The sequence below is a fragment of the Cherax quadricarinatus genome, chromosome 21, assembly GCF_038502225.1.
Source record: "Cherax quadricarinatus isolate ZL_2023a chromosome 21, ASM3850222v1, whole genome shotgun sequence".
Taxonomy (NCBI): Eukaryota; Metazoa; Arthropoda; class Malacostraca; order Decapoda; family Parastacidae; genus Cherax; species Cherax quadricarinatus.
The window spans coordinates 22,183,600-22,211,099 of NC_091312.1; the positions used below are offsets into that span (position 1 = coordinate 22,183,600).

Consider the following 27,500-nt stretch of genomic DNA (forward strand, 5'->3'; position numbering starts at 1 on the left):
GCTGATTAGCGTGACAAGGTTAGTATTTAAATTTATAAGTAAGATGAATATCTCATATAATTTTCCCCATCCCCTGAAATACTGGCTACAGAGGGTACAAGAAGAAACCTACAGGGATGAGATTAAATTAATGATGGACGGAAAAATTGTGAAAGGCTCAATAATAGAAAAGCTGGGGCTGTATTTAGAGGATGATGTAATTAGGTGCAGAGGCAGGTTACAAAATGCTGAATTGGGGGAATATGCTAAGCACCCTATCTTGCTGCCCAAAACTCATCACCTGACAACCTTGATTGTCTTTAATGCCCATAATAACGTGATGCACGGTGGGGTACAGGATACCTTAAACTGTGTTCGGGAAACCTTCTGGATTCCACAAGGACGGCAAAGTGTAAAAAGGGTTATCAAGTCGTGTGTAATATGTCGCCGGGTGGATGCCAGAACCTACATGTACCCAGGTCCTCCACCATTGCCCAAGGAACGCGTGCAGTTGGTAAAACCATTTGATGTGACCGGAGTGGACTATAGTGGGCCAATCATTTTAACAGGTACTTCAGATGGTGTTCCCTTGAAGGTGTATGTATGTCTATTTACTTGTACAGCTACTAGGGCTGTTCATCTAGAAGTGGCTCAGGGCTTGTCTGCAGAACAGTTCATACAGCTGTTCCGGAAATTTGCAGCTAGGAGATCATGTCCAAGATTGATGATCTCAGATAATGCCACCAATTTTGTAGCGGGTGCTCAACACTTGATGGAATTAAATAAGAGTGATGATGTACAGTCTTTGTTGACCCAGCGAGGGTGTGTCTGGAAATTTATTACTCCCAGAGCCCCTTGGCAGGGAGGACTGTACGAAAGAATGATAGGTACAGTGAAAAGATGTCTTCGTAAGGTGCTACACAGGAAGAGAATTAATTTGGAGGAATTCCGTGCAGTGTTGGTGGAGGCAGAGAATCGGGTAAACAATCGCCCTCTGTCATACATGAGCGACACTCCTGACGCGGAGATCCTGACTCCCTCTCACCTAATATGCGAACGAAGGTTAGAAGCTGCACCTATCTATAGAGATAATCCCGAGGGAAGTGATGAGGATTATAATAACGTGACTGTGTTGAGTGATAAGTTCAAGATGTTAAATAAGGTAATTACTCATTGGTCCGATGTGTGGCGTAAAGAATATCTTCTTACACTACGTAAACACTTTTATGGTGTGCCTGAGGCAGTAAACCGACAGAACATTCAACCAGGTGACATTGTGTTAATTGATACTGAACAACATCGAACATTGTGGCCTCTGGGCAAGGTAGTTACATTATACCCAGATGCACAAGGTGTTGTCAGAAACGTCAAAGTGTTGTGTCGTGGTCAGGAAAGTTTGCGTACCATTAATAAATTAATTCCCTTAGAATTAAATGGTGTTCAATCCAGTGCAGATGGAAATCTAAGGGAAAGTGACACGAGTGATATTGAAGACACTGACCGAGTAATGCAAGAAGAAATTGTAGTAAGACCCATTAGGAAAACAGCAGCGCAATCTAGAGAGGGCTGGAATCGTCTCCTGGAGGAAGACGCAATTTAAGTCGTCTAACAACGACTTCCGCCCGGCCGCAGTGTGGAAATTATTTAATTTCCGAAGCTATAGTGCCTAATAAGTGTTTAATGTGTTGATTTGGGTCAAAATGCATTTGTATTTTGAATGGAACCAACTGGGTTCCCACTGCACCTGCGCAGATGTGCGGGGGTATAGGTCGAACTGGGGCACGGTGTAGCGGGAGTGTTTGGAATGTAGTGAGGAAGCTGTGAAACATGGGATCAGGAAATTGGCGTTCACGGCGGCCTAAGGATTAATATAGGCCTCACTTCCTAATAGGAAGTGTCGTAATTGTTCCTGGTGAAGAGTGAGGGAACGAGATTTACGTGACCACCGTGATAAAGTGGTAAAATAAGTGGATAATAGTAGGACCGTGGGTGACGGGTGCGCCGCCATGGAATGTGTCCAGGGGAAATTACCCGCGAGTTAATCCTCACTCATCGGTCTCAGATCTTAATGAAGTGACTTCTAATGTGTATAATAATTGAGACGTTAAATCGTCTTGTGAATGGTAATGTAATCAGTGATAATAACATTAAGTTAAGAGAATGCGGGAAGTGAAATAAATCGCCCTGCTCTGAGTGAACGCGTGGTTCTCGTCCCGAGGATAGCGAAGTTTTATGGAATCATGACTTCTAAACCGGGACAAACCAACGGATACCTCGTCCTGCTGGAATAAGCACCGTGTCGGTGTAGCAGGACATCGAAAAGAGATGGTGAATGGAGGAAATAAGGAGCATCAATCACCCACAGTTAAGTAACCTTTCTAGTTATAGCAGACTGATACTGGCCAGTTAGGTATGTTTTAATTGGATAGGTTATGGGTGATCCAGCCACATCGTGACCACCAGAGAATATCTGGTAAGTGGTGGGATTATGTACAAGTGTTTTTTCCTTGATGGGTATATCCATGTGTAACCTACCCCCCCCCTTCATTCAGTTAAACTAATATAATCTATACAGTCCACAATTAATTAGTAGCGCCGTATTTGAGGGTGCTACCCAATTTATACTGGTCTCGGATAGATATGGATAAGATTGTGAGGGTCGAGGGGCCACCTGCAGTGACCAGAGGTGGTTAAGTTTTCTCACATGTCTACATGGGTAACTACGGTAAACAATATCGTTGTTGTCTCCCAAGGAGACTACTCATATGCATGTAATGTTGAGGTACGTACAAGTAATCACTCATATAAAATTTTCCATACTCCAAATAGACTCCAGGTAGGCACACATATTCTAGTTATATAACTGCATTTCTTAAGTAATTTAAGACTTTGGTTAAATAACGTACAAAAATTACATTGACCTTGAGGGAACAGATGTCCTGGGCACTTGAAAAATGCATTATAAGAACACAAGAAAGAAGGAACACTACAGCAGGCCTACTGACCCATGCGAAGCAGGTCCATGTCACCCTCCGGCTTAGCCCAACGACCCAGTGTGTTTACTATATAATGTAGAGATTTAGGATTTATAATCAGCTAGAGGGATTAAAAGGTACGAGAGCCTAAGTCTACACCCTCATTACTCATTAATTATCCGGACCTCAGGTTGAAGGCCTATCGACGGCAGAACTGTAAGCAAGCTCCAGCTGCCTATAATGATCCTGACCAGTAGGCCTCTTGTTGTGCTCCCTTTTTACATTCAAATATAATCACTTACATGAAGTCAAGATAAAGATTAAATTATTCAGTATGTATATACTGTGATATATACTATGTATATACTGTGATATATACTGTGATATATACTATGTATATACTGTGATATATACTTTGTATATAACCATGTATATACTGTGATATATACTATGTATATAACCATCCCAAACAATTGTGGAACTTCTCACGCCAAAAACTTGTAGATGCCTTTGGAAGAAAAAAAAACTATGTGCAATAGCTATTTTATTCGGGTTATTAACCTGAAGGGTTAGTGACCTATGATAACACAATAATGCCACTATGCTTAATGTCCATTGGGGTTTTTTGGTTCTCTTACTCAGGATGCGACCCACAGCAGTCAACTGCTAGGTGAACACAGGCAACAGGTGTAAGAAAACATGCTTTTTCGCTTCCACTTGTGTTGGGATCGACTCCAGATCCTTCAGGTGTGAGCTAAATTAACCTACCACTTGAGCCACAAGCTGTGAAAAGTAATGTTAGATGTTGATCTGTTGTTTACTTACAAAGCGGAAGGATACTGCAGTCATTTTGGTTTTCGTATACTAAACTACGAACATGTAGAAACTCTTAAGTTTGCTTGATGTTCTCACACTACATTTTAACACATGTTTCCAGCGTACAACACTCGCCCTGCAGGACTCCCTCTCTCTCACTAACCTACAAAGTCTCGGAGAGACTACCGCCGCCACTCAGTCTTCACTCGGTATTTTCTGTTTATTTCCTCTTAAATATGTAACGTTAATAATTTCATATAATTAGCGCATGTGTACATTTAGTCATGATATTATTGCATGTGACATGATATTCGTATTGTAAAAATGTCGTTTCTATGTAAAGAATATTATCTCAGGTGAGTCTGGGGGTCAAGGAACTTCCTCAGCGCTAACGGTACCCTGGAAGACGCTGGGGTAACTGCAACATATTTGTCTGTTTAGTGATTGTGGGTCATTAAGGCAACAATTCGCCTGTAAATTAAAATCAGTAATACACAGTTTTGATCCGTGAAAGGATTAATGTATTTACACAAATATACTCAATCGATTTATTTGCCCGGCGATTGCTATATACAATACTCGCCTATATATAGTTGTAGGGATCGATTCATGGTTCCTGGTTGTGTTTAGGCTGGTGCTGAGTTGAACATGTGAACAATTGTCTCAACCTCAGCGGTGAGCTCGTTCGGCTGACAACAGAAAGATCCAGTGTGACTCAAGAAATAGTAATAATAATAATATTTATAATATCTATTTCTACAAGTACGTGTACAGGCCTAGCTGACATCAATGACGCACTACTGTATAGAAAGCAGCTTATTATGCTAAGCATTTCGGCAAATTAAATCAATTTTGTCCCAGGATGCGACCCAGACCAGTCGACCAACACCCAGGTACCCATTTTATACTGATGGGTCAACAGGGACAGTAGGTGTCTTATGTAAACAAGTCCCTAATGTTTTCCAGAAGTACCAGAGATTCGAACTCCGCACCTCAGTGTGTGAGCTGGGTGAGGTAACCTGATCACTAGCGCACTCAGATCCAGATTCGATCCTCGGGCCCATAAAACGTATAAACAAGTTAACTGGGCACCCCCGCTGTCTGTGCCCACTTATCAATACCAATAGATACTTGTGTGTTATCCGACTGTTGTGGGTAAAATAAGATTTTATTCGGATTTTTAAGCCCGGAGGGTCAGCCACCCAGTGTAACCCACGAAAGTCAGTGCGTCATCGAGGGACTCTTATTTCCAATGGAATCCTTAAATCTTGTCACCCAGGATGCGACCCACACCAGTCAACTAACACCCAGGTACCTACATGGCTGCTATGTGAACAGAGGGACAGCAGGTGTAAGGAAGCATTCACAATGTTACCACCCTTGCCGGGGATCGAACCACGGATACTCAGTATGTGAAGCTAGAGAGTTGCCTGCCAGGCCACTGGTCGTATACACACAAAAAAAGAAAATGCAAATGTGTTAGAAAACTGCAGTTGTTGGAGTGTAGTTGTGCGGTCTGAGTAGCTAGTTTATTATGCATCCCATGATTATCCTGTGAGCGGTGGAGCAAAAGTGAACTGAATCACAAAGGTCACACCGACTCTTTACCAGACCTCCCCCCCCCCTTCCTTCCCCGGGCATACGTACATTACAAAAATGTTGTTAGTTATTTCATATATAACAATATCTTCATATAGTAATGTACGTAATACAATTACCTGGAGTTTACCTGGAGAGAGTTCCGGGGGTCAACGCCCCCGCGGCCCGGTCTGTGACCAGGCCTCCTGGTGGATCAGAGCCTGATCAACCAGGCTGTTGCTGCTGGCTGCACGCAAACCAACGTACGAGCCACAGCCCGGCTGATCCGGAACTGACTTTAGGTGCTTGTCCAGTGCCAGCTTGAAGACTGCCAGGGGTCTGTTGGTAATCCCCCTTATGTGTGCTGGGAGGCAGTTGAACAGTCTCGGGCCCCTGACACTTATTGTATGGTCTCTTAACGTGCTAGTGACACCCCTGCTTTTCAGTGGGGGGATGGTGCATCGTCTGCCAAGTCTTTTGCTTTCGTAGTGAGTGATTTTCGTGTGCAAGTTCGGTACTAGTCCCTCTAGGATTTTCCAGGTGTATATAATCATGTATCTCTCCCTCCTGCGTTCCAGGGAATACAGGTTTAGGAACCTCAAGCGCTCCCAATAATTGAGGTGTTTTATCTCCGTTATGCGCGCCGTGAAAGTTCTCTGTACATTTTCTAGGTCGGCAATTTCACCTGCCTTGAAAGGTGCTGTTAGTGTGCAGCAATATTCCAGCCTAGATAGAACAAGTGACCTGAAGAGTGTCATCATGGGCTTGGCCTCCCTAGTTTTGAAGGTTCTCATTATCCATCCTGTCATTTTTCTAGCAGATGCGATTGATACAATGTTATGGTCCTTGAAGGTGAGATCCTCCGACATGATCACTCCCAGGTCTTTGACGTTGGTGTTTCGCTCTATTTTGTGGCCAGAATTTGTTTTGTACTCTGATGAAGATTTAATTTCCTCATGTTTACCATATCTGAGTAATTGAAATTTCTCATCGTTGAACTTCATATTGTTTTCTGCAGCCCACTGAAAGATTTGGTTGATGTCTGCCTGGAGCTTTGCAGTGTCTGCAATGGAAGACACTGTCATGCAGATTCGGGTGTCATCTGCAAAGGAACAATATGGACAAAGGACAATATAGACAAATTCTAAATGTATTTTATTATAGCCAAAACATCTGTTATTAGTGGGTTGCATTCTCTTTAAAAAAATATTTAGCTAATCGACGCAGAAAGTGGGTACAATCTCTAGACTGCAGATACCATTAATGATTAAGCGTTTTGCCAAATCCTGTAAGGTTAACATGGAGGCGTCTCTCGAAGGTTGAATGTTTGGACACTGAGACAGTGTTCCAGTGTATATAACTCTCTCTCTGTCCACACATTCTACATTTTATGTCATTAACATCTTTATGCAAATCGTACTGCCAGAAATTCTTAAAGCCTAGCAGTAGCAACATCTTGCAGTTTATTAACCTTATTATCTTCTCCATAAATATGCTTAACACATTAAGATGGACAACAGATCTGCTACTTCTAACTGATCTCTACTGTTCTAATTTCTTCAGATTCGTTTGCTAATTCCTTTCTGACATTTTTTGTTTTAAATTTATATTTGAGAACCAACATTCATTTTATTTAATCTTTGATTAAGTAAATTATCAACTTTGTCACGTTCCTGCAGTTCTATATAAGAAGGAATTCACTAAAGCTTAACTGTAATCCCTTTCTTAATTAAGTTTGTACATCTGTGTGATAAGTGGTTTAGAAAACTGACAAATTGAAGAATGAGACACCTGTGCAATATTTTGAAATCTTTATTAAAGATAAAGGTTCATTTCTTTGTAAAGGTTACAATGTGTAATTACAATTTTGGTTTGTTAAGTACAAAGAAAACCACTATCATGCCGGGGTATTTCGGCCAGACTAATTCTAATACATAGAAACTACTTAAAACTAGACAAATAATAGTACATAGTAACTACTTAAAACTAGACAAGATAGTTAACTGTATTACAATTTTATTTAATCTTAATACGAGGTAGTCAAGATGGAGGTTTTTAAGAAGAATCATCCTGAAGTTGCACATAAAAACAATTACAAATAAAGGTTCAGGCAGTAATATTTCATGGACTGGCATCGACACCATGCCCAGCCTTTCTAGGGCAGGGTAGGTGCCTGAGCCCGAGCTTGCAGCTCACAAGACTGCCATTCCCATTAGTCCCCTTGGGGCGGGGATGACAGACCAGAGAGGCCTAGCTTGTGGCTAGGCCTGGGGACAGTTGGTCCCAAAGAAGAGGTGGTACTTGTGCCTCCTCCCATGGGAGACCTAGGTCTCAGACACTCCCTAAAGAGGGAGCCAAGGTCGGGCCACCACTTGGAAAAGGCCCGGGCCGGGAGAATACCGGCGAATCTTTAATTATAAAATAAGTCTAGAGGTCACATAATGTAACTGGGGACACCACTCCCACGAGAACTTCTAGAGTGGGGAAGGTGCCAGAGACAGCTTGCTACAACCTGCATCTCACAAGACTGCCATTTCCACGTGCCCTCCTGGGGCGGGGAAGACGGCAGCCCTGTGAGGGCGGGAAATGGGGCTAGGCCTGGGGACAGTTGGTCCCACAGATGAGGTTCTTGTACCTCCTCCCATGGAAAGCATAGGTCTCAGGACACTCCCAAAACAGGGAGCCAAGGCCGGGTCATCATCTGGAAAAGACCCGGGCCGGGATAGTACCGGCGAATTTAAAAAAAAAATATAACTGATTAGCATTTGTTTTGGTTGAATTGGTTAGTATTGAGAGATAAGATTATTTTTGGGCAAAGTCCTAAATTTATAAGTTTAATGTTCTGTATATGTAGTAGGCACAATAATATGAGTGTATGTCTCGTATATTTAGCAAGTTCAGGCTTTTGAAAAGTGGTGAGTAAGGATATATTAAAGAGTTGTATAGGGTAAGGAGTGTCGTCTGTGGTACATAGTATCGTATCTTGGAAAGGGTTCCTACTGATTTGGAAATTTTCGTGGATGTGTGTTGGATGTGGTAATGAAATTTAAGATGACAATCAAGGTGAGGACCTAGAAATTTACCCTCAGTGTGTCTTGATATAGGGGAACCATTTATCGATATATTAAGTTGGATATTTAAGGCTCTCTTGCTAAACAGCATGAAGTATGTTTTGTCTATGTGGAGAGTGAATTTGTTGGTCATCATCCAAGTATATATTTATAGCAGCTCGTTGTTTAAAGTGTTTCTAAGTACAACTGGGTTCGAATGGGAGTAGACATAAGTAGTGTCATCTGCGAATAGAACTGGTTTAAGGAATTGGGTTGCACTGGGGAGATCATTGATGTAGATGAGAAAGAGGAGTGGACCTAAGACACTACCCTGGGGTACTCCTACAATACAGGCTGGATGGTGCAGTTGACTCAATTTGCATACACATACTAGTGTCTGTCGTTAAGATAAGAGTTTAGGTAATCAAGGGAATGTCCTCTGATGCCATAATGATTTCATTTTAGGTGTAGGAGATTGTGGTCGACTGGATCAAATGCTTTTCGTAGGTCAATGAAGAGCTCCAGAGGATTTTTATCAAGGGCTGTATATATTAGTTCAAGCATTTGTATAATAGCATCAAACCCAAACTGGCAGGTGCTTGTATGTTGTTGGATATAACGTAGGAGTAAAGTCGTTTGTATATTATTTTTTCGAATATTTTAGAAAGCTAGGGCAAGTTTGATATGAATCTATAGATGTTCAAATCAGTTGGATCACCTTTGAGGATCGGGGTAATTCTTGCTGTCTTGAGTATAAATAGGAAGTGACACTTATGCAACACATGGGAATCTTTATTGAAGAAACCTTTCGCCACACAGTGGCTTCATCAGTCCAATACAAAGTAGAAATGGGTAAGGAGAGGAGAAGTTCGAGGTAATCAGTCCCTCAACCTGGAAACGATGTGTTCAGTCCATCACTCTTGTAGGAAGTGCAGCATATTCAAATTCAAATTCAAAGTTTATTCTCTATAAGGATTACAATGCTGAGTTTACAGAAATTTGGTTATTGTGTGGTTTACATGTAGTAAAATAGTGATTACAGAGTGTACCACTAGAACGCTTAGCATGGCTAGGCATTTCGGGCATAGGGTCAGAGAGGTGGCTTGTATACTGCGGTGAGATGAGTTGAAGCAGGAGGAGGCGGGATCACAGTGGGACCTGCCACTAGTGTAAGTAGGTTGTCGTCCAAAGGTTTGGGCAAGCGTTGAAGTCTTTGTACCAAGATCCCATGATGTTGCAGTGTCTGACAGATGTGATGAATGGTTTTGAAAACCGACAAGTTGAAGAAATGAGACACTTATGCAACACATGGGAATCTTTATTGAAGAAACGTTTCGCCACACAGTGGCTTCATCAGTCCAATACAAAGTAGAAATGGGTAAGGGGAGGAGAAGTTCGAGATAATCAGTCCCTCAACCTGGAAATGAACACATCACATCAATAAATCTCTTTCGTAATACATTTGCTTTGATTTTCGTATTAGTTTTGTGAGTATTGATGTGCATCGTTTAGCCAGTGCTTTAGTAATCAGGCCTAATCTGAACTGTTTTTCAAGTTGGTGACTTTTATCAATAGATTTGAGGATACTATATTAGTGTACTATATTTGTGTACTATATTTTTGCCATGGGCTGTTTAGTCTGTTGTTAGGTAAGACACATATGCAACAGTTAGACAACTTTATTCCGAAACGTTTCGCCTACACAGTAGGCTTCTTCAGTCGAATACAGAAAATAGGCAGGAACAGTAGAGATGTGAAGACGATGTAATCAGTCCATCACCCTTGTAGTCGTAGAATTTGAGGTTGTCAGTCCCTCGGCCTGGGACTGACAACCTCAAATTCTACGACTACAAGGGTGATGGACTGATTACATCGTCTTCACATCTCTACTGTTCCTGCCTATTTTCTGTATTCGACTGAAGAAGCCTACTGTGTAGGCGAAACGTTTCGGAATAAAGTTGTCTAACTGTTGCATATGTGTCTTACCTAACAACCTGTCGGTATTGTATACCATTTTGATGTTCGGCTGTTTAGTCTCTTCTGTGATCTGCTTCGTTTTGATCGGACAATAGAGGTTTAGGGTTTATGTAAAAAAGTTTTGACATCTTTGTAAATATTATTGCTGTCAGCTAGCTCTCTCTGCCAATCAATGTCACCCAGTGCTAATATTAAATTGTTTATGTTTCCCCATACAGTGGCTTTATTAGTCCAATACAAAGAAGAATGGTGGAAATGGGGGAGGAGTTTGCTCTTGGCCTGGTCACAGATCGGGCCACGGGGGCGTTGACCCCCGGAACTCTCTCCATGTAAACTCCAGGAGTTTGAGGTAATCAGTCCCTCAGCCTAGAATCGATGTGTTCAGTCCCTCAATCTTGACTGAGCATATCGATTACAGGCTGAGGGACTGATTACCTCAAACTCTCGATTTCTTCTTTGTATTGGACTGATGAAGCCACTGTGTAGCAAAACATTTCCTCAATGAAGATTTCAAAATGGTGCACAAGTGTCTCATTCATGTATATCTGTGTCTAGCTTCATACACAAGTATGCTACAATCAGGTCTCAAGGTATTCAGAGCAAGTAATAGTTAGTTACAATAAACTGTCTGAGGTCATAGTTTTCACAAGCATGAGAACAAATACGACAGTTAAATTTGTAACATAAAAGCCCAATTATAAATTCTAATACATTATAGTACACCATCAAGTGGATTTACGATAACATCACTTCCCACCCTCCAACTGTCACAGTTAAGGGAACCAGCGTAAAGTCTGCGCGATATTTTTTTTCTCTTATAAAATGAAAATCATGTGCTTCCCAACATTAGAGGAACAGAGGTACAACTGTAGAACTCCCTTCCTCTGGAGTTTCTAGACAACTTCCTAGAATGTCTGTCGGCTGATAAAGCTGCTAATATTAAATCTCTAGATTATTATTATTATTATAATCAAGGGGGAAGCGCTAAACCCAGAGGATTATACAGCGCCTGGGGGGGGGGGGGATGTGGAAGGCATTCAGGCTTAATTCGGGGAACTGGAGCACAGATCCAATTCCCTAAATCAAGAGCCCCTCACCAACATCAAGGAACCTTTCTTGAGGGGATTAAATCTCTAGAATTCTAGAGTACACCTGTCTTTTTCGTGATGTGCTTTATTGTTGCACCTTAGGTGATCATGACACTGATGTTCAGCGGGCAACATCTATTAAGCAATCAGCTTACAGAATGAGTCCTGTTAAAAAGCTTTTGAGAGAGATATTTTCTGTTATCACATGGACTTAGTGAAAGGAGTGAGAGTCCATGGGTGTCACTGTGTATATTTGTATCTATATCTGATGGTAGCAACAGGATGTGTATGGATTACCATAAGGTGAATGTGATGAATGGTTTTGAAAACCGACAAGTTGAAGAATTGTTGCATAAGTGTCTCAATTCTCTATAAGGTGAATGTCATCACCTCACCAGATGGCTCTCCTCTACCCCAGATAGGTCATAACATTGACTGTGTCTCAAGAGCATCCTATGTATGAACCTGATTCATGAATATTTTCAAGCTCCTCTCACCCCTCAAGCTCAAGATGTCTGCTTTTACTAAAATGACCTTTTCAACTACCTTGTAACCCCTTCTGGAATGAGACCTATGCTCTCTTCATTCCAAAGAATCATGCACAAGTTGACAGGTGATTCAGAGCACTTGTCTGCATAGTTTCATACTTGCATACTTTCTTCAGTGGGGTTCCAAAGATTGCTCCATCAGTCTCTTCATCTAGAACAAGATTCTTGGTGATGGGGCCCACTTAATGGAGTCCAGAAGACTCCCTCATTATACTTAATCTTTGATTAAGATGTTGCACAAATGGTGGCAATTCGCTCAGCTAAGTCCTGATCATCTTTGATCATTTCCCACTTCTCATGGCACATTGCATGCGAAACGCTTTTGTTACCAGTGTTCAGTTTTGTTCACATTGTGCTTCACAGGCTATTAATCATTTTGTGAACTACCAGAGCTGAAGGGAAATAGTGGATTAGGCCTTCTGGGGATACCACTATTTAAAAAAACGAGCTTTGATGTCTACCTCCTGGGTGGTTTGGAAAGGACATCATTAATGGTGATAGCATGCATGGTTAAAAAGAAACTGATATCTACTTACTGCTCTGTGAACAGGGGCAGGAGGTGTAAAGAAACATGCCCAACATTTCCACCTGTACTGGGGATTGAAGAGCTGAGTGCACTACCAACTAAGCCGCGGGACACCCATTATAACCAGCCACACATGCATACACAAAGGTAACCAAAAACCACCGAGATTAATAAACAATGAACTTAACTCATCAAGGGAATACCAGCCTGGGTGAACCACCACTCCATGGGCTAGGAGTTGGAGCCTTTTTTTTTTTTTTTTTTTGAAGGCTGATCGAAGAGGTGGGACAACTCAACAGTGTTGGCTGTGTCGAATATATGGATCTTGAACTCGTGGACTTGTTTATGCGAGAAGAGATACGGTGGTTCACTGGCAAATATGACTTGATTCATCACATATCCTAATAAACAGTTCCTCACAGAGCATGGAACTGCTGTACGAGGAGTGTAGAAGACGAGGTTGTCCCATACCAATCCCCTGGCGAAGATGTCAACCTCTTCCTTGGAAGATTTTATAAGTGATTCAGTTGGATCACCTCCTTTGAGGATCGGGGTAACCCTTGCTGTCTTGAGTATGGAAGATACAGGTGCTCATAGTCAAGGGAAGCCATCATCGCAATCTTAGGTAGCAAGGAACAGACAGCACACTAGGCATGTCTTTACACAATACAGATCACCTCACCAATAACTTGATTCGATATCCTTGGTACTTTATTTATTTGGCTGAGATATACACCTCAATCATATCCCCCCAAATTATATGCCTTTCATGAGTGCAGATTCAGTACCCTCAATTTATCCTCATATGAAAGATTTGATACATGGCATCAACTTTGTCATCCTTCTCTGTACGTTTTCCAGCGCATGTTACGGTTACTCCTCTGTTTCATCATCTACACTTCTAGGTTATAGCTAGCTCTGGGTTGTCCCATGATATCTAGGCAGGAGACTTCTTTTTTCTTCCAACTTTAAGAGCTGGTAGGTCAAGATAAATGAAAATTGTAAGTTGGTGTTAGGAACAAAGCTGGCTGGCCTTCTTAGGGAGTGACCAGTTTTGCCAGATATACTGGCTGTCAAGAAAGAACCAGCATTCTACCACACTAAACTTTATTTCAGGTCACAATTCCTGTATATACATACACAATACTGGCAAAGAGGTAAATTTTGGGAAAGGCCCAGGGTGGGGAAGCTGGCTGGGAGGGTTCATACCCTCCCCTGTCTCTGTCCAGTCATTCCTACACTGTAGGCCCTACTCTCTCCCTAGTCCATCCTTTGGTATTGCTGGGCTTGGCTGTAGTCCCATCTATTTCTGTTTGCTTCTTCCTCACTCCTTCAGTAGGCTGCCAGGACACCTTATTCCTGTAGGGCAAGTAGGGTTGCATCTTGTGTCTCAATTGCTCTGGGTACTCTCACCATGAGATTTTAATGGTTAATTCTCCTAATTGTACTCGCCTAATTGTGGTTGCAGGGGTCGATGCTCAGCTCCTGGCCCCGCCTCTCCACTGAGTGCTACTAGGTCCTCTCCCTGCTCCATGAGCTTTATCATACCTCATCTTAAAGCTGTGTATGGTTCCTGCCTCCACTACCTCACTAAATACTTCCTGACATCCCTTTGACTCATCTGGGTGTTCAACTTCCAATTGTGTCCCCTTATTTCTGTGTCCCCTCTCTGGAACATCCTGTCTGTACCAGTAATGTTGTATACTTTGCATTTAGTATCAGATAGGGTGAACACTTTATCTTTGTCTGCTTCTGGGTATTTAGTCTCTCAAGTGGGAGGCTCTTTGTCATCCTTCCTCTAGGTTCATGCCTCCACGAGTTGTCCCAAGTCCATCCAACCATGGTTTGGCAGATGGTATTGTTGGGTTTGTCCTCGTTGGCATGCTGGGATGGGTCGATTCTCCATTTATTGGCTTTCCTGGGGTTTCCCCATCCTTGGGGTCACCCCAGCCCTCATGGATAGCTCCTGACAATTCCACTTGTCCATGACTAGGGTTCTCCCCATGTACAGCACAGCAAACTCTCATGGGAGGGACCCACGATGTGGCGGTTTGCCCAGGTTGGTATTCCCTCAGTGGGTTCAAGTTCATGGTTGATTAATCTTGGTTGTTTTGGTTATTTTTGTGTATGCATGAGTTTGGTTGACTATAATGGGTGTCCTGTGGCTTGGGTTGGTAGCGCATTCAGCTTGCACACTAAGTGTCTGGGGTATGGTCCCGGGTACAGGTGGAAATGTTGGGCATATTTCCTTACACCTGCTGCCCCTGTTCACCTAGCAGTGAGTAGGTACCTGGGCATTACCCAAATGGTGTGGGTTGCATTGTGGGGATTGGTAGTATACTAAACAGATGGTGAGGCTTTGAAATGAGCTGAGGTTGGATAATAGCTCATAGCCTGTAAAATTTGTGTAAAAAAAAAAAAAGTCATGAGGTCATGTATAAGTGTTTTTGTATGTGCTCTCTGGTTATTATCCTCTATTAAATAGTGTTTTTAACTTCTATTCAGTGGTTATCTTGCACAAGTTTCTTACATTGTGTGCTTGTGCATATCTGCTCCTCTATGCCTACTGTGTGTGTTCATGTGCTATGTGCTCACTTTTATATGCTCTTGAGTTAGGTGCTTTTGTGTTGGGCATTTTTGCATTAGGTTTCATGCTTGTTCACTTTTGTAGTGTGTTGCCCTGCTTGTGTGCCAACTTGTATGTGCATTCCTACTTGTGAGTGTTCTTGTGTTATTTGTACCTTTGCTGTGTAGTCTCCATGTTTTTTGAATAGTGGTTGTGTCGAAGTGTATGTTGTTTTACGGATGCCTCTTGGGCCCACCTGTGCTGTGACACTTGCCTATGCTTCAGTCATCAAGACTGATTTCCTCATCTTCTATTGTCTTCTGTGTATAGTTCTGCAAGACTGAGAAACTGATTACCTAATCTACTGTCTCGGCATGATTTTACAAAGGGGTTTTTCCTGCCTGACGAATTTACTTTTTTTCGCTAAGGTATTTGACATGGTAGATCATAGTAATGAATATGATAGTGTATATGGACTTCAGTAAGGCTTTTGATAGAGTTCCACATCAGAGATTGTTGAGGAAAGTAGAGGCACACAGATTAGGAAAAATTCTTTCCTTTATAGAGGCATGGATGACAGATAAGCAACAGTGTGTTTGCATAAATGGGGAGAAATCTTAGAGTGAGGAAGCTTCACAAGTAGTGTTCACTGGGTGGTGAAACACTGCATAAATATCTGATTCATCAGAGCTGTTAAAAAGCATTTTGTCTCCTTAATTTAAGTGAACCAGCAGTACACTTTCCAAACAAAACCAACTCGTCCAACTCTCCCTATTCTTCTTCCAGTATTCCTCCAACTCCCATAGAAAAATTAATTACCCCATTTCTACTGTACGTAACTTCTCGCATCTTCACTGTCTCATTCCCTCTACAAAACTGAATGTCAATGAATCAGTTTGAAATAATAAGTTATACTTTTATAATTATACCATTTGTTCATTAACTACCTTTATTATTGTGCACATAATTGTATTAAGTGCATACAAAATCCTACTTAGTAGTCTTTAAGAATTAGAATTAGTTTGCCCAAAATGAACTGCATGCTAGTGACTTTCTTTTGTGCCTAACAATGCTTTATTACATGCAGACTACATTATCTGTGTACTGCATAAAAAAAATAAAAACTTGAAATTGATAGTGCCTGGGTAAATAGCAGGCAATTATATTCAGTTCATGGAAGGGGAGTACAGATCCACTTCCTTGTATCAAGAGCCTTTACAAGCATCAGGGTGCCTCCCTTGAGGGAGGTACATGGAGAGGGGGGGTTCCTTAAGGTGAGCAGCTCTTTATCCAAGGCACTGAAACTTTTTCTCCCTTGAATTAAACCTGATTTCTTCTCATTCATCCAGGTGCTGTAAGACCTATACAGGTTTAATGCTTTATTAATTTTATAGCAATTGTCTGGGAAGTATGTGCCAAGACTTGTGTGCTCTTGGGCATTTTCAGAGCACAGGTCTCAGCATCTATGTCCAAGCACATACTTTGCAGAACACAGTTCTTTGCATCTGTGTTTGGGCATATAGTTCCTGAGCACAGATCTCAGCATCTACAACCCAGAACACTTCCTTCACAATGTGTGAATGAAGTACTTAAGAAAATTAACCAACATTGTCAAAACAGATGCAAGCATGGGCTATCAGTCTGGCATATTGCCTTTTATATATGGAATAGTATTGCTTGGGTATCTCTGATTATATCATCAGCATTTATAGGTAAATCGAATCACAGTCTGAAACAGTTATAGTGCTTTAGATTTTTAGGAATATATCCCATCAAATTGGATTGGCATTCTGATATTAAGCTTGCCTCTTGATGCTGAGGTAACACTGTATTAAGCAAAAGTAACAAAAAAAGGCACAATACCATGACTGGAATGATACACAACCCGCACATAGAAGAGAGGAGCTTATGACGACTTTTCGGTCCGACTTGGACCATTTACAAAGTCACACTAACGAGAAGTAGAGCAGGACGAGTATATATAGGCAGGAAGTGGTGGTAGTAGTAGTAGTAGTAATAGCAGTAGTAGTGGCGGAGGTGGAAGGAAGTAGTGGTGGGGAAGAAAGGAGGAGGAGCCAGTCAAATACTAAGAAAGGGGAGCACTGCAAGGGAGCTAGGTGCCCGCAGAGGTGGGGGGGGGAATAATAAAATAAATAATGAAGGAACAGAAACACAAGGCAGAAGAAAGAAAGACAATGCAGAAGAGAAAAAGGAAAGAGGAAAGGAGGTGAGGGAGAAGAAGAAAAAGGAGGAATCAGGTTAAGTCACGGGTGTTCTGAAGTTTGGAGCATTTTACAGTGTAGTGGGAGAGGAAGACATCTACAGAGACAAAGCCAGGACTAAGATTCATACAAGAAAAGTTGTGTATTAGGGAGATTCAACCAGACGGCGACTGTTAAAGTTGGAAGTAGGGAAGACAGTTTTAGCAGAAGACCAGTCAATAGGATGGCTGTGATCTCTGACATGACAGAAAAGAGCATTGTTAGTGTCAGCAAGCCTAACACTGTTTTTGTGCTCCCTAAGTCTGTCAGAAAGAGAACGGCCAGTTTCTCCGAAGTATTGAAGAGGACAGAAGGAGTAAGAAATAGAGTAGACACCAGGAACATCTGTAGAGGGAGGGGAGGTATGAACGAGATTAGTGCGAAGAGTGTTAGTCTGGTGGAAAGTAAGCTTGATGTCTAAGGAACGGAGAGAATTGTTGAGATTAGAAAGACCGGAAATGTAGGGAAGGCAAAGGACAGAAGAGTTCCCAGGAGTAGAGAGTTTGGGAGAGAAGAAATTACGTTTAGCACGTGAGAGGGCAGAGTCTATGAAATGGGAAGGGTAGTCAAGACGGGAAAACGAATTATGAAGAGTGGGAATTTCTGCTGGAAGGAACTGAGGATCACAGATGCAGAGGGCACGGAGAAAGAGGGAGATAAGAACACTTTTCTTGACGTATTCCATGCAAAGATTAGCAAGGACAGGAGAGAGAGGAGAGCCCATAGTGACACAGAAAGTTTGATGTCCTTGCTTTTCTTAGAGAGAAGGCCCATAAAGGGTTTCTTCATCTCCCTATACCTATTGATGTCTTTCTTGATCTTATCCACCTCTGTGTGGACTCTAATTCCTTTTCCTTCCAAGGGAAATATTCTCAAACCTTCAGTGTCACTATGGGCTCTCCTCTCTCTCCTGTCCTTGCTAATCTTTACATGGAATACGTTGAGACTGTTCTTCTTCCTACCATTGATGTGGGCTCCACCATGTACATTACATCTTTGGTCTGTGGCCTCATGACTCCAGTCTCTTCCAACCTTTTCTTGAAGCTCTTAATAATCTTGCCCCTTCCATTAAGTTTAAAGCTGAATGGGAATCTAATTCCTTGCTTCCTTTCCTTGATGTCCACGTCCACCGCTCAGATACAGGTTTTTCCTTTTCCGTTTACCGCAAACCTATGCACAGTGGCATGTACATTCACTACTTTTCCTATCATGCTTCCCCTGTCAAGAAAAGTGTTCTTATCTCCCTCTTTCTCCGTGCCCTCCGCATCTGTGATCCTCAGTTCCTTCCAGCAGAAATTCCCACTCTTCATAATTCGTTTTCCCGTCTTGACTACCCTTCCCATTTCATAGACTCTGCCCTCTCATGTGCTAAACGTAATTTACTCTCTACTCCTGGGAACTCTTCTGTCCTTTGCCTTCCCTACATTTCTGGTCTTTCTAATCTCAACAACTCTGTTCCTTAGACATCAAGCTTACTTTCCGCCAGACTAACACTCTTCGCACTATTCTCGTTCATACCTCTCCTCCCTCTACAGATGTTCCTGGTGTCTACTCTATTTCTTGCTCCTCCTGTCCTCTTCAATACTTTGGAGAAACTGGCCGATCTCTTTCTGACAGACTTAGGGAGCACAAAAATAGCGTGTCTTGCCGACACTAACAATGCTCTTTTCTGTCACGTCAGAGATCACAGCCATCCCACTGACTGGTCTTCTGCTAAAACTGTCTTCTCTACTTCCAACTTTAACAGTCGCCGTCTGGTTGAATCCTCCCTAATACACAACCTTGAATCTTTGTCCTGGCTTCGTCTCTGTAGATGCCTTCCTCTCCCACTACATTATAAAATGCTCCAAACTTCAGAACACCCGTGACTTAACCTGATTCCTTTTTCTCTTCTGGGTTGTCTTTCTTCTGCCTTGTGTTTCTGTTCCTTCATTATTTATTTTATTATCCCCCCCCCCCACCTCTGTGTTCTTGCTCTTCCACTGTGGGCACCTAGCTCCCTTGCAGTGCTCCCCTTTCTTAGTATTTGACTGGCTCCTCCTCCTCTCTTCCCCACCACTACTTCCTTCCACCTCCACCACTACCATTACCACTTCCTGCCTATATATACCTGTCCTGCTCTACTTCTCGTCAGTGTGACTTTGCAAGTGGTCCAAGTCGGACTGAAACGTCGTTGTAAGCTCCTCTGTTCTATGCAAGTTACAAAGCAAATAATACAAAAACCTCCTTAGTCTTCAAGTAATGAATTTTTTTAAGAAAGCAAAGTAATTTAAAACAAAGGGATATCAATAAATATTTTGCACTCTAGGGTTCATTGAGCAATTGAATATTACTTTCACAGGGAAGCACTCAACTTGCATGAGTTATATAATGCTTTGGGAATGGGAAGTAATCAAGTTTGATCCAAGGAAGGAGCGTGGTAACTTCAATCCAAGTGCCCATCATCAGCATGCATCCCAACACCCCTCCTTCCCAATAAAAGGATCAAGATAAAAACATGATACAATATAGGTTTCAAAAGAAACTAACAGATCCTTTGAAAATACTTTATTCTTCTGCTGCTATATCCTTGTACATTTCATTACAAAATTACGGGTTGGCTGCTTGGAAGTAGAAAATTACAACTACTCACATGACAGGTATTGTCCCCTTGCACAATGATACATCCAAACAGGAAGAAGTTAAACACGTGTCTTCTTGTGTTGTCAAAACAGAAGCAATTAAAATTAGATGGTAATTTTTGTGATTTAATGTTAAATTGTTAAACTTGTACTCTGCAAATTACTTCAAAATTACCTATTTCACAGCTAATGACATCTCCATGACATGTCTTTATGTAGACTACAGCTTCACAAAGAATGTATTTTAAAAAACTAATAAGAATTAAAATCTTCTATTTTCTACACACAAGAATAGGGTATGATATTAATATTAAGCCTTGACTTACCATCTTGTAAATTAAATAAACACTTAAGGGATAACACATATGTTTTCTCTTTTTTAAGGGTGTTACAGTAAAACCCCTCTCATAAAAACACTCACTATGTGCAAGCAGACAATACACTTTTATCATCTCCCCAAACAGGCACTGAACATACATTTCAAAGCCCTACACAACCAATTCACAACATGAGGAGTTAGACAAAGTAAATAAGAAATGGATAACCACTTGACCAATATCTTTTGTAGTACTAATGACACATGGGTGACTGTTAATCTGTTGCCTGTTTAATTAGCTTTTGTTCTAAAGTGTTTAAAAATGTCTTAATGTTATGGATATTAAGACAAAAGCTTCTCTTCAATTAAGTGTTTAACTTGTCATTCTTAACAGACCCATAAAAAGCAAAACATTTACACATATGCACAATCTGTGGTCTTAAATCACAGTACATTTCAGAGCCTGAAATGGGGGGGCCATGCTTTTGGCATCCAGCATGAAGTTATAGGTTGTGAACAGGGTTTCCATTGACATAAATATAAATTTTCACAATCAATGGAAAATACCTTATATGACGTGAACAATAATTACACATATTGGTGTGGCAATGACTCGAAAAATCACATATTTCATCTGAATGTTAGTCCTCTGGCTAATAGGGACAGGACAACAACTCTTATGAGAGTCTTTCCTGAGTACAGGTAGCTTAACGATAACCGCTGCAAGAAGTGATGAGTGAGAACTGTCACTCTAATGAGATGGGGAAGCATTACAAACACTGTGCCTTCTTAGACCATGTAAAAAAAATAAAAAAAATAAATGGCTTGATTTAAATATTGTTAACTGTCCCTAGTGCATTAACTTTATTTCTTGTACAACTTTTCACTGGAGAAATAGTTACAATCACAAAACTAAAAAAAAAATTCAGGGGCATTCCATTTTAACAGTACTGTAAAGGACACATTATGATAATCCAATTAATTATACTATTCAAAGTGCAATTCACAATAATAATTTAGTAACACACCAATACTTGTAAATCACTTCCCCTTACTCAATAACATTTTTACCATATGGTAAGTTAACAAAAGCAGAAGAATACAACACACAAAAGAAATGGGACCATTTTCCTATAAGTGTACACAAAAAACTAAGACACCTAACCTTACACTTGGGATACATATTTACCAAAAACTTTGAAAATAAAATTATGATGTGCTTGGCTGTTAAGGTAAGATGTCTTCAGTGAACTCCAAATAAACCCATCATCTTGCAGAATCATTGGTGATTCTCTCACCAGTAAAACAAACATGAAGGCTGGAGCCTACAGAGGTAAAAGGTTACACTGAGGAAAACATTTTATGACATAACCAGTGAAATCAAAGAAAACCAAACAACTAAAGACTACATGCATACATAATGATTCTTCGAAACAAACCCAACAGAACACATTAGATACATTGAATATATATTTACCATATTTACTGCTGAATACAACACTAATGAAAAACACAGAATCAAATAAATCAATAACTTCCCTCTATACCTACCTCTATATATACTGTATATCTTTTTTAACACAACTACATTAATAGCACATCCACCTACACATGAAAGCTCTCCTATATTGTAACAGGGTATCTTCTAATGTCTCTCGGACCATATAATGGAACTTAGGACTGGCTTCCTCATAGCTGCAATATAAGCACAAATGTAAGCAATGTAAAATAAAGGCACAGAGATGGCATTGACCTTTTGGCGAGTGAATTGTCTGCCTTACATTCAAATGGAACACCCCACTTCAGTCAATAAAACTGGAAAAAGAAACAGAGGAGACACTGAATAACATCAACATACCAGTTTTAATAAATAACATGTATAACTCCATTTTCGGCAAACAGACGTAGCAGTGACAAGGGTTAATGGGTTGTACACCCTTCAATACCATGACTTGGGTACAACAAACAGACAAACACATTTTCATAGTCTTTGGTTAGTCTAGGGCTATGAGCCAGACAGACATAACTCTGTCTGTCTGTAATCACAATGACATGCTACCTAGTGTCTTTCATAGTAGCAAGTCTCAGCTTCTAATCTGCTTGGCCAAAAAACAGAAAAACTGATAAAAATAAAAAATAAATATAATAAAAATTAAATGCGATGAAAAGAATGATATAGTAAATTAAAAAAAAAACTTTAATTAAATCAACATTCATTTTTGCCCATACTCCAGCCTGTGGAGTTTGGCATTTCATACGAGGATAATCATTATTCATTCAAGCTCCATTAATCGCTCACGTGAATAAAAACTGCTAAACATTCTCCTTTAATAATCCAACAGAGTTGTAAACAGAGAACTAATCCCAGTGAAAATTTTAGTGGCCAGTTTCCACTACATTCTTTGATATAATAAATCAACAAAAATATGAATAAATGAAGCATCAAGGTTGAAGGGGGGGGATGCCCTCTTAATGGAAACTCCCAATGTTAGACTAGTTATCATCTTTGCCCAACACGGCCTCTTCTTGGCTACTCTCCGTCCTGGCCCCTGACACATGGAGGTATCCTTACAAAGCTCTCAAATCAAATTCAGTGAGAACACTAAAAGAATCCATTACTAATGCTTCAAAATGTGCCTCCCTTGAAAATGAAGGGGCATAATGACCTACATCCAATATTCCATGTCTATGGCACTTCAAATATTTAAATAAGTATTCAAGCATAGTTGCTTAATATCACAGCTATGCTAAAGAGATGAACCTATAATAGATTATATCAGGTTCTACTCTAAGCATAGCTGTCAAATTTAACGAGAAGCTATTACAGTGGATCTGTTTGTTAAAAGATAGCCAGTGAGAGAATTAGAGAACTTCAGTTTCTCCCCAGTGTTCACTCTGGGTAACTATTAACTCTACTATGTAAAGTTTGAAGCATCTCCTCTTAGTGTTCTTTGAATTACACACTAGGTGTTTGAGAGCTGAAATGACTGGAAGATTTGTCATCCTATATCTAAAAATTCTTGAAGATAAACACTGATCAATGTCCTAAATTAGCAATTCAAAGACTGCTATAAAAATATGACCTTGGAGTACAATCAATATACAAAAGTTGTCACTTTTGTACTGATAAAATTAATAATCACTTTGTGCAGTACATTGAAGTACAAGACAATATTTGAATATTATAAGCATGCATCCAGATTTATTAGCACATTTACAAAACATGTATTCCATGAAATATATATCTAAAACACAATATTTAGTGTTTACATGTTTCAAGAAGCCATGGCACATAATAAGTACGTAAGGATATCATCTATGTCCAAGTTTGTCTGAATTGTGAAGCTGCCATGTACAAGTTCTACTAAAATATATGGAAATAACATCCATTCCATAGAAAATCTTGATTCTGTCATAAATCGAACTGAATATGAGTGAAAGAAATTTTGTTTTTAAATGGAAAATTTATGCAAATAGCTACCGTCACATCTAATGAGTTCATTCACCAAGAAAAAATGAGTAGACAGTCTTTTATTAGTAGCAACCTTGAACCATCTCTTCCTGTAATCATTGGTCTAGAAAATTGATAAAAAGACAGTATACAGCATTTATTCCTAAAGTAAACAACTATTAAAAAATGTATATAGTATTAAACATTTTTGGTTTGTACAGAGAATAGCAACGATAGCCTTTTGGTGAAGTTACTTGTCACTATGCCAAAACTGTGTTGATGACAAGCACTGCTGAGGGTTTCATTGAAGCCTAACATGTTTATGTATGCTGACAGTTTTGATGACTGGTTAGTAATCTGTTAACATGAGTGACTTTACAGCAGCTGCACAGTGTATACAACCACATGGCATACACATACGTATACATACGTACGTATGAGACGTGCTACGAAGATGGGAGAAGGACGTAGACACTGTTATACGGACGGCAGGCAATACGGGGCACGGGGCAGAACAGCACAACATGGCAGCTAGGTCGCCAACGGAAAAAAAGAAAAACACGTATAAGTCATTGCACAAAACTAAACTTCCGAGGATCCATGCAACATGAAACTGATTCTTACCCTAATGACTTCTCAACAGATTTATCTGGAATGTTTCTTATGACTAGAAGAAAATGTATCACATACATGTTTTTGGTGATTGTATGCATGCACAGCAAACAAGACAATAAAACTGCGCATAGTGTAATACAAGATCACCAGAGAGGACTAGTGTTATGATGACAGCCATTAAAAACAACTGATTCCCATTCAACAGTCAAATATAAGGTGTTCAAGGACAAAGTGGTGTAAAATTTGCAACAAACATCATGTAATAGTACAAGTAATGATAACCATAAACACTAAGCATAAACTAAAACAGTCTGACAGTAAAGGAATTAAGTTAAGCTTTTCAAAAACATCTAAGATAATGTGCTTCATTTCCTGGTGAAAGGAGTTACAACTTCTAGGATGGTGGAGTCAATATTGTACATAACATGGCAAATGAAAATCTTAATGCATACTATTTCAGGCATCTTTTAAATAAGCAAAGGAAGCAAATGACCAATGGAACTAATATTACAAATGTAAACACGATGCACACTGATGGTTGAAGACAGCATTTAACGATCCATCTATTGGATATTAAGGGGCTTCCCTCCAGCAGATGGCCTTGAGGCTGGTCAAATGCTCTTGATACAAGAAACTGGAACTGCCTTCCCCTTCCTTGGATCAAACCTGATTACCTTGCATTCCCCAATCATTGTATAACCCATACAGACCTGGCACTTCTCTATGAGCGAATGAATATGTGCAGTACATATAAATGAATAAATAAGGGGCTAGTTTCAGGACAAGTGACCCACCCAACTTGCAGAGAGTTTCAAACAATTCTGGTAATGATTTAAAAATTCTTCGCATTTAAACTGAACCCATTTTTTTTTCTTTAAAAGATTACATTCAGCATACATTTACATTTAAACCACATATTGTAACAGAACAAAAGAACAGCTTAGTAACAACAATAACTCAAATTTTATAAGATTAAAAATGATTTTACTGAAATGAAAGTCCAATTAAACAATTTGAGTACAAAAATAAATGATGTAAGACATGAATAAAACTTGGGTTTTATCCAAATGCATATAAATATTATATACTGTGCATCTGTGTGTGTGTGTGTGTGTGTGTGTGTGTGTGTGTGTGTGTGTGTGTGTGTGTGTGTGTGTGTGTGTGTGTGTGTGTGTGTGTGTGTGTATAATATATATATATATATATTATATATACAGTGGACCCCTGGTTAACGATATTTTTTCACTCCAGAAGTATGTTCAGGTGCCAGTACTGACCGAATTTGTTCCTATAAGAAATATTGTGAAGTAGATTAGTCCATTTCAGACTCCCAAACATACATGTACAAACGCACTTACATAAATACACTTACATAATTGGTCGCATTCGGAGGTAATCGTTATGCGGGGGTCCACTGTATATATATATATATATATATATATATATATATATATATATATATATATATATATATATATATATATATATATATATATAATTTTTTTTTTTTTTTTTTTTTTTTTTTTTTTTTTTTCAACAAGTCGGCCATGTCCCACCCAGGCAGGGTGACCCAGAAAAAAAGAAAGTCCCCAAAAAGAAAATACTTTCATCATCATTCAACACTTTCACCTCACTCACACATAATCACTGTCTTTGCAGAGGCACTCAGATGCAACAGTTTAGAAGTCCCTCCAAACTATCAATATCCCAAACCCCTCCTTTAAAGTGCAGGCATTATTATTATTATTTTTTTTTATTATCACACCGGCCGATTCCCACCAAGGCAGGGTGGCCCGAAAAAGAAAAACTTTCACCATCATTCACTCCATCACTGTCTTGCCAGAAGGGTGCTTTACACTACAGTTTTTAAACTGAAACATTAACACCCCTCCTTCAGAGTGCAGGCACTGTACTTCCCATCTCCAGGACTCAAGTCCGGCCTGCCGGTTTCCCTGAAATCCCTTCATAAATGTTACTTTGCTCACACTCCAACAGCACGTCAAGTATTAAAAACCATTTGTCTCCATTCACTCCTATCAAACACGCTCACGCATGCCTGCTGGAAGTCCAAGCCCCTCGCACACAAAACCTCCTTTACCCCCTCCCTCCAACCCTTCCTAGGCATTGTACTTCCCATTTTCAGGACTCAAGTCCAGCTAACCGGTTTCCCTGAATCCCTGTACAAAATATTACCCTGCTCACACTACAACAGCTTGTCAGGTCCCAAAAATCATTCGTCACCATTCACTCCTAACACAGGGATGCTTGCTGGAAGTCCAAGCCCCTCGCTCACAAAACCTCCTTTACCCCCTCCCTCCAACCTATCCTAGGGCAACCCCCTACCATGCCTTCCTTCCCCTACAGATTTATACACTCTCCAAGTCATTCTACTTTGTTCCATTCTCTCTCAATGACCACACCACCTCAACAACCCCTCTTCAGCCCTCTGACTAATACTTTTAGTAATTCCCCTCCTCCTAATTTCCACACTACAAAATCTCTGCATAATATTTACACCACACACTGCCCTTAGACACATCTCTACTGCCTCCAACCTCCTCCTCGCTGCAGCATTTATAACCCATGCTTCACACCCATAAGAGTGTGTTGGTACCACTATACTCTTATACATTCCATTCTTTGCCTCCATGGATAACGTTTTTTTTTTTTTTTGTCTCCACGGATACCTCGGAGCACCACTACTTTTTTTCTTTGTCAATTCTGTGGTTAACCTCATCCTTTATAAACCAAACTGCTGGCAAGTCAACTAACCTTTGCAACTTTTCTTTAAAATCTCCCAAAAGCACATTATCATCAGCAAAAAGTAACTGTTAACTCCCATTTTGTATTTGATCCCCCAAAATTTAATCACATCCCTCTCCCCTACACCCTAGCATTTACTTCATTTACAGCCCCCATCCATAAATATGTTAAACAACCATGGTGACATTACACCCACCTGTCTAAGACCTACTTTTACTGGGAAGTGATCTTCCTCTCTCCTACACACCCTAACCTGAGCCCCACTATCCTCATAAAATCTCTTTACAGCATTTAGTAACTACTGCCCATTCCATACACATGAAACATCTGATATATTGCTCACCTATCCACCCTATCATATGCCTTTTCT

The 27,500-nt window shown here is 40.3% G+C and overlaps 2 protein-coding genes and 2 long non-coding RNA genes across 25 annotated transcripts in view; 2 read left to right on the forward strand and 2 right to left on the reverse strand.

Annotated features, from left to right (window-relative positions):
- The window catches only part of LOC128689033 (glucoside xylosyltransferase 1), a 17,694-nt gene extending 13,583 nt beyond the window's left edge, over positions 1-4,111 (reverse strand). Inside the window, exon 1 of the mRNA XM_053777096.2 lies at positions 3,780-4,111. Within this exon, the coding sequence (XP_053633071.1) occupies positions 3,780-3,803 (24 nt within the window). The 5' untranslated portion in view covers positions 3,804-4,111. The remainder of the gene's footprint in view (positions 1-3,779) is intronic.
- The window catches only part of LOC128689119 (uncharacterized), a 244,965-nt gene that overhangs the window by 194,960 nt on the left and 22,505 nt on the right, over positions 1-27,500 (forward strand). The window lies entirely within an intron of this gene.
- The window catches only part of bru1 (bruno 1), a 507,347-nt gene continuing 499,743 nt past the window's right edge, over positions 19,897-27,500 (reverse strand). For all 21 annotated transcript variants that reach the window (XM_070087294.1, XM_070087290.1, XM_070087297.1 and 18 more), the window contains one exon: positions 19,897-24,283. The gene's annotated coding sequence lies outside the window, so the exon portion shown is untranslated. The remainder of the gene's footprint in view (positions 24,284-27,500) is intronic.
- On the forward strand, positions 25,275-26,579 carry LOC138853030 (uncharacterized). The gene is made up of 2 exons (XR_011392276.1): positions 25,275-26,098; positions 26,489-26,579. It is a non-coding gene; the product is annotated as an uncharacterized lncRNA (long non-coding RNA).